Raw genomic sequence first — 8,838 nt, forward strand, 5'->3', positions numbered from 1 at the left:
TCTCTACTAAAGTCTACTAAACTGGAAGACTCATTAAAGCACTGGGCTTGTTTCAAATGAGTTCCCCACGCACACAAATCATGAAAAACAAGCAACTAGGCTTTTTTTGATTGATTGAATACTTTATTATAAAGTATTACTTTATGGCCGGGAATACTTTATTATAAAGTATTCAATCAATCAAAAAAAGTCTAGTTGCTTCTATTCGGCTTGTTTTCATAGACCTGGTTGCTTGTCTCTCTCACAGAATCTGGCAACGGTGATCATGAAGATGATGTCCCGTCATACACCGCGGTAGCAGCAGCAGCAGCAGAGCCAAAATGGCGACGGGCTGAATCCACAAAACTCTTCTTGTGACAGACAGTAAAAAAAAACAACAACCAAGCACAGCCTTCCCTCAAACACCTCCCCAGCGAGGGGGAAAAAAGAAAAGAAAACACCGCTTAGGGAGGGGGAGAAAAAAACAACACACAGTAAAGGGAAAGAAACTCAGAAAGAAGAATAAAGAAGAGGAAAACAGGAGGAATAAATACATTTTTTCCCCCAACTACTTCTCCTGAAAGAAAAATGGAAGAACACCCCGGCGACGGAGGAGGCGGAGGAGGAGGAGGGATGGCCGGGAAGCAGCAGCAGGCAGGCCGGGAGCAGCACACCGCCACCCCGGCGCCCAGCCCGGTGCCTCCGGGTCCGGGGGGGAGCTCCGGTGGAGGCTCCGGCTCCGGCGGTGGAGGGAGCGGACACGGGCAGCAGCAGCAGCCGGAGGAGATGCACCCTCCTCGGCCGCAGCAGTACACCATCCCCGGCATCCTGCACTACATCCAGCACGAGTGGGCCCGCTTCGAGATGGAGAGAGCCCACTGGGAGGTGGAGCGGGCCGAGCTGCAGGTCAGTTAGAACCCCCTCAGAGAGATAACTACCATACTGATAGAATAGATCAGAACCCTCCAGAGAGATAACTACCATACTGATAGAATAGAACAGATCAGAATCCCCAAGACAGAGAACTACCATACTGACAGGATAAAACAGAACCTCCAGAGAGAGAACTACCATACTGACTGACAGGATAGAACAGAACCTCCAGAGAGATAACTGCCATACTGACAGGATAGAAGTTCTATCCTGTCTCTCTGGGGGGTTCTGATCTGTTCTATTCTATCATAGAACAGATCAGAACTCCCCCAGAGAGAGAACTACCATACTGACAGAATAGATCAGTATCTCCCAGAGAGAGAACTACCATACTGTCAGGATAGAATGGAATGGAACAGAACAGAACAGTGATTCTTAAACTTTTGTTTTAATTTCAATGAACCCCCATGTTTGATTATGCTAGCCTGACGGCCATGGACACCCATAACTCTTGAGAGTGTACAAATGGAACCAAATGGACCCTTTAAGGGTCCATTTGGTTCCATTTGTACACTCTCAGAGTTAGAAATCTGTAAGAACAGAACAGAATAAAAACTTAACAACGATAACCAAGGCTTAAGTTTTTCTGACTGCCAGCTGTTAACCATTCTTCTCTGAGAGTACAAATGGAACCAAATGGACTCTTTCGGGGTCCATTTGGTTCCATGTGTACACACTGTCAGAGTAACAGATCTGTAAAAACAGAATAGAATAGAAATACACAAGAATAGTTAAACTAACAACAATAGCAAACCCTTAAGTTCTTCTGACCATCAGCTGCAAACTAAACAGCAAAATCCTCAGTGTTATTTTAACTCTGTTTAACCAAATAGACCCTTTTTGTTGTTGTTTGTTTGTTTGTTTGATATTGAAGTGTCATAACTTACTAATAACAGATGTGTTGACTAAATTCCATGTACAAGCCATTAATGGATACAATCATAACACTGACTATGGTAGTAGTGCTAGGTTTGAGAGGATTATGACATACTTAACAACATTGTATTGTGTTTATTATCTCAATCAGAGAAGTGATTTGTTATAAATAACAGAGTAGCCATATTGGATTGGTCCACAGACACTCACTACTACTGTCATGCTAGCTTTAGCCATAGTGTTAGCTAAGGCAGTGGTTCTCAAAACATTTTCAGGTCAAGGACCCCCAAAATGACATCTATTTGGCTGCGGACCCCCCCCCCCCCATATCAAAGCATATTTTGTGCCAGGGATTTTTCCACAAATAGCAGATCTAACAAGCGCGGCACTCTGTGGGGACCCCTGGGGGTCCCCGGGGGCCACTTTGAGGACCATTGAGCTAAGGTGTTGATTTGTTGTTGTTGTCATTGTGTGGACAGACACACATCAGTAAAGAGACGCTAAAAAGAACCATGAATGGTTGTTACGCTAGCAGCTAACTGAAGCCACGCTGTTGTAGTCGAGAGCGATCCTCTGATCAACAGCATTGATCACCTCTCTGTCAACCGTCCAGTCTGGGTGGACATCAATTTATAGCAGGGGTCTTCAACAGGGGGTCGGGGACCCCTAGGGGGTCCTCAGAGCTACTATAGGGGGTCTGCCAAATCTTTGTGTTTTTGCTTTTTTACATTAACCACTTGAACCCTGGAATTCCTTTTCTGAGGGGAACATTAGCCGAAAATAGCAGATCTACAAGCTCTCAACGCCTCGCGCTGCGAGGCGTTGAGAGCTTGTAGATCGGCTATTTTTGGCAAAGAGGCTATAGGTGTAGAGGGAAAAAAATAGCAGACTAAGTAAAAAAAAAACTTTAATCTGAAACACAATTTTATACAATATAGAGTAGGGGGTCCCTGGCTGCTTCATCTCTATCTCAGCTAGGGGGTCCTTGGCCTGAAAACATTGACGACCCCTGATTTATAGTATCATGACGTGTGTGAGAGAGAGAGAGAGAGAGAGAAGATAGAATGAGAGAGTGACAGAGAGAGAGAGGGAGAGAAAAGGCAGAATGAGAGAGAGAGATATAGTGGGTCAGAGAGAGGGAAGACAGAATGAGAGAGAGACAGTGGGTCAGAGAGAGAGAGAGAGAGAGAGAGAGAGAAGACAGAATGAGAGAGAGAGGTGAAGTGACAGTCCATGTATTTGTCCTAACACACCCTCAAGTAGGTTAACTGAACTGGAGGCGCGTGAGTGTTTGTGTGTGTTTGTGTGTGTGTGTATGTGTGTGTGTGTGTGTGTGTGTGTGTGTGTGTGTGTGTGTGTGTGTGTGCGCGCCTGCATAGTAAAACGGGTCGATTTGGTACCATTTACACTCCTGGGAGTTACATTAACACGGAGGATTTTACTCTGTGTGCGTTCATGGCCGTGTACAGACTTGTTGGTGTGTGTGTGAGACTGTGTGTGTGTGTGACCGTGTGTGTGTGTGTGTGACTGTGTGAGTGTGTGAGTGCTGCATGCCTTTACCGTGACTGCATCTGACGTCAGAAATAAGAGCTGCTCGCTGTCACCACCGCTGTGGCTCACAAACATGATTCAACCTAATATGGAATTATATACAGTACAGTATGAACACATTCTGTACAATATACACAGTACTGTATACATTAAATACTTACTGTACAATATACACATTACTGTATACATTAAATACCTGCTGTACAATATACACAGTACTGTATACATTAAATACTTACTGTACAATATACAGTACAGTTACTGTACAATATACACAGTACTGTATACATTAAATACCTGCTGTACCATATACACAGTACTGTATACATTAAATACTTACTGTACAATATACAGTACAGTTATAAACATAAATAATGTGTCCTCATGTACAATGAGATTCTCTGCCTGTGGTTCATGGGATCTGGTAACCAGGCTATTTATTACACACAATATTACTCTACAACTATTGCTTTATTATTATTATTACACTATTATTATTAATTTGCTCTTTATTACACTAACAATACTATTACTCTTACTCTATTATTGATATACTCTATTACACTTACCAAACGATTACTCTATTCTTATGTTGTAATACTATTACTCAATACTATAACAATATGGTAATGTGACAGTGTGTATTAGAATGATGTAGTTATGTGTGTATATGTGACAGTGTGTGTTAGAATGATGTAGTTGTGTGTGTATATGTGACAGTGTGTATTAGAATGATGTAGTTGTGTGTGTATATGTAACAGTGTGTATTAGAATGATGTAGTTGTGTGTGTATATGTGGCAGTGTGTATTAGAATGATGTAGTTGTGTGTGTATATGTGACAGTGTGTATTGTTGCGACCGTAGGTCGCATTTACTATAGAAACCTGCTCCAGGTGTCCGTCCGTCCCTCCGTCACACACGTCCCGTCACACTTTTGCCCTGCTCATATCTCCGCACCCGTTGCCCCGATCCATGCCAGATTTTGCACACACACTCCTTACCTGCCAAACTACACCCTCCAAGGACCCCCGGAGCTCCAGGGACCCCCAGCTGCCTCGGGGACCCCCAAGTGTAAAAAATGAGCACATGTGGACAAATTACCAAATGACCACCCCAACGGGGCTGCTCACGGGGCATTCCCGGGGACCACCCACTCCTGGTGCTCCAGAACGGATGCAAAAGTGGTGGCGCCCCCAGTGGAGGACCCCCTGCCACTGCAGCTCACATAAAATGCCGTAACTCGGGCTAGGAGCGTCCGGGAGAGCCGCGGCCGGTACCTATTCGTCCGCCAAGGCAACGCGGACACCCCACCCCTAATTTCTCACATGGCCCTCTTCTAGCGCCACCTTCAGGCCGCTTTTCACAACACATTTTTGCCCACTACTCCTACAGTTTTGCCCCTAAAAACATGCAAATTGCTACACACTACACAGTATGTGTACACTCATGTCATCAACATGCCTGCCACCACATTTCTTAGACCACCAAACAAAACTATACATTGCCCACACAACTAGGAACCAATCGCCGTTACAGCCCTCTTCTGTATACATGTGACCTACGGTCGCTTATCTCCCGATTAGGGAGTCTTACTGGTGTGTATATGTGACAGTGTTTATGCAACAGTGTGTAGAATGATGTAGTTGTGTGTGTATGTGACAGTGTGTATTAGAGGTAGATAGAGTGCAGACCTGTGTCCTATGATGACCTCAGACATGGTTCATGATATCGGCACAGGATCAGACATTTATTTGGGCCCTAAACCATTCACTGCTTTATAAATCAACAGTAGCCATTTGAAAATAAATCCTTTGACAGACAAGTGAGCCAGTGTGAAGCTCTGAACTGGAGTGAGATGATCCACTTTCTTGGTATTAATCCATTAGGAAATCTTTGCTTCTGGGGGGAGGGGGGGGGTCCCTGGAACAAAATGTTTTCAGATGGGGGTCCGCTGCCAAATACATGTCATTTTGGGAGGTCCTTGACATGAAAAAGTTTGAGCACCACTGAATTTTTTGTTATAGGATTTAGAAGACATTTGTAGAATCCCCAGAAGCAATAAGATTTGAGTTACAAATGTTCGCTTTAAAATATATATACATATTCAAAGATTTGCACAAATGTTCACGATTTTTCAAAAATAGCAGATCTACAAGCTTGTATATCTGCTAATCTTTTAATAGCCAAAGAAATCTACTGAATCAACTGTAGTCGTGTGATTGTTGTTGTTTCTTAGGGAGATCTGTAGACGCTGCTACAGTAACAAGTCTACTAGAAGATGAATGCACTGACAAGTTTTTCTGCTGAAACATAAGTCCTTCAATATCTGTTTAAGCTGATAGAAGGCTGACTACTGTATGTGGTACCATTCTTGTGCCTTTGTATATCTTTATCCTTTGTTACTCTTATTTAACTATGTATAATAACTGCAATTTGTAGGAAGCTTGCTCAATTATTTCACCCAATCAAACGTTTATACCTGGTTTAAACTTGTGATGTAACAAGACTTCAATAACTTGAAGTTAACGTTGTTATTGGCCAACCATAATGGCCGTGTTATTATTGGTGCAACAACCCTACTGATTGTAGAGCCCCACCGATATATTGGCCAGTCGTTGGCCATATGTCGGTGTGTATTATTGATGTATAATGACCTTTAAGCTGGTCATTATCAGCCGTAAAAGCACAGGGGTCCATGCCAACGGGGCACAGGGGTCCATGCCAACGACCCCTAAACAGGCATACATAGTCTCGATAGGCCCCCTATTGCAGAAAGAGCTTTAAAAAAAGATACGAAAAAGAAAAATCTACAAGGTCACAGCGCATCACATCACATCATTTTTTAAAGAGTCCGCAAATGTTATATTATAGAGTCCAAGGTGAAGCATGCACATCCAAAAATAAAGCTGCACAGGTGCTGGACGACAATACATTACACTGGAGAGAAGAAGCACACTGTACAACAGCTCCAAGGAGATAGCTTTATTGAGGACAACGTTTTCGACCCCGCACAGGTCTTCATCAGGTCTACATCTAACAAGCAATAGGCATTATTATCGTTGCTGTCGGGCAGAAAACTCCTTAATCTAACTTTTTGTTTTTCTCCCGTAAATAAATGCCCTACTAGGATCATTACTACAGCGTCACACAAAAGTGTCAAAAGTAGTTCTAAACGCGGCACGTTTAGGGATGCCAGTTTGATGTAAGTGCAAACTGGGACAATAATCTTATGAATTGAATTTGAATTGAAACAAAAATGATTATTATTATTATTGTTATTATTATTCTCCCCCATTTTTCTTTCCTTCTGCCCTGGTTTGATAAAAAAAAGTTTGAAAACCTTTGAGCTAACTGTCTCTCACTGTCCATATGTCTGTCTGTCTGTCTGTCTGTCTGTCTGTCTGTCTGTCTGTCTGTCTGTCTGTCTGTCTGTCTGTCTGTCTGTCTGTCTGGTCCAGGCGAGGATAGCGTTCCTCCAGGGAGAGAGGAAAGGACAAGAGAACCTGAAGAATGATTTGGTCCGACGAATAAAAATGTTGGAATACGCTTTGAAACAAGAGAGGCAAGTTACAGTAACAAGCATTCATCATTATAACAATATATTGTTGTGACAGTGTCAAATATATTTCTGTAAATGTATTATATGAAGTGCTGCAATGTTATATATAGTATTTGTATGGATGTCCAGATACTATACATAAAAAATAATATGATTAATAATTATGACGATTAAAGGTGCTCTAATATTATTTATATGAATGTTTTGTGTTTTCCCCACAGAGCAAAATATCACAAATTAAAATATGGAACAGAGTTGAACCAGGGAGTCAAAACGTCCAGCTATCAGACAGGTAGGACATCAGATCTACATAACTGTACAGAAAGTCTATGATGCTGACCTTGCTGGCAGCATGTACATTTTTCAGTGCAGTTGTTTGTGAGATTAGCCCCCGGTCAGACTCACAGACCCTCATCTAGATGGCTTAGGAGACCTAAATGGCTTTTTGTTTTATAGTTTGTCTGTTCACGTTGTATACTTTTTGAAATGTTAAACTTTATACTTTTATAATGGAGTCATAAAGTGGCTCTGATCAGGCTGAAACCTTGCCCAAATTTGGAGTCATACGTCATAGATCATTGGTTCTCAAAGTGGGGTCCGGGGACCCCCAGGGACTCTTGGTGGGGTACCAGGGGGTCCCCAGCTAAATAGGTTAATGCATGTCACAATCATTTTAACCACTTTAACCATTATTGTATACTTTGGCTATTCAAAAATAGTACAGCTTGTAGAGCTGCTATTTTTGAAAAATCTTGAAAATTTGCGCATATCTTTGAATATATAATATATATTTAGCCAACATTTTTTACTCAAATATTTGCTTCTGGGGGTGGCAGGCCTATCGGGGAAACAATATTTTCTATCAACATTTATGAGTCAATGAGAAAATAACTTGGAGAATACTGAAGACAAACTGTATAGCTTAACACGGTGGTGTTCCCACCCGCTAAAATGTTTTTGGACCCCAGAAATTGTTCTGTGCACGTGCCCTATCTTGTCACCTTTTTCCACCCCTGCTCTGCTTGCATGCCTGCATAGTATTGATGTCATAGATGACTGACGTCTTAGTACTGACGTCATAGATGACTGATGTCTTAGTACTGACGTCATAGATGACTGATGTCTTAGTACTGATGTCATAGATGACTGATGTCTTAGTACTGATGTCACAGATGACTGATGTCTTAGTACTGATGTCATAGATGACTGATGTCTTAGTACTGATGTCACAGATGACTGATGTCTTAGTACTGATGTCATAGATGACTGATGTCTTAGTACTGATGTCACAGATGACTGATGTCTTAGTACTGATGTCATAGATGACTGATGTCTTAGTACTGATGTCACAGATGACTGACGTCATAGACTAGCCAATGAAGTCTCAGATACACATGGAAGCCATGCCATTTATTTTGGGGTAAACAACATTGTTTTTAAATAATAAAAACCGGAGGTCGGTTTATAGACCGTGTTTACATTACAAACAGTACAACACCATACATCCACATAAAATGTGCCCTCTCCTCTCCTCTCCTCTCCTCTCCTCTCCTCTCCTCTCCTCTAGAGGAATATAAAGACACAGAGGTGTCAGCAGTTCCTGCCAACAGTCAGCTGACATGGAAACAGGGAAGACAGCTTCTACGACAGTAAGAGACGCGCACACACACACACACACACACACACACACACACACACACACACACACACACACACACACACACACACACACACACACACACACACACACACACACTCTGTACACACGAAACCACTCTGGCGATTGGATAGGGTAAAACATGAATGACGCTAAGTGCAAAAGCTTGTTTTGTGCGTGTGTGTAAATAAATATGAATCATTTACCAATGTTCTACAGCATGTAGAGGTATTGTTTAACATGGAACAAGACACATTAGCACTAGAGCCTGAGCAATATATCA

At 42.3% G+C, this 8,838-nt stretch overlaps 1 protein-coding gene across 1 annotated transcript in view; it reads left to right on the forward strand.

Moving 5' to 3' along the window:
- Positions 1-299: 299 nt before the first annotated feature.
- The window catches only part of strn3 (striatin, calmodulin binding protein 3), a 21,994-nt gene continuing 13,455 nt past the window's right edge, over positions 300-8,838 (forward strand). The window contains exons 1-4 of the mRNA XM_084045466.1: positions 300-885; positions 6,798-6,901; positions 7,120-7,190; positions 8,466-8,547. Coding sequence (XP_083901592.1) covers positions 568-885; positions 6,798-6,901; positions 7,120-7,190; positions 8,466-8,547 — 575 coding nt within the window. The 5' untranslated portion in view covers positions 300-567. The remainder of the gene's footprint in view (positions 886-6,797; positions 6,902-7,119; positions 7,191-8,465; positions 8,548-8,838) is intronic.

This window comes from Gymnoscopelus microlampas (assembly GCF_963454915.1).
Source record: "Gymnoscopelus microlampas genome assembly, chromosome: 20".
Taxonomy (NCBI): Eukaryota; Metazoa; Chordata; class Actinopteri; order Myctophiformes; family Myctophidae; genus Gymnoscopelus; species Gymnoscopelus microlampas.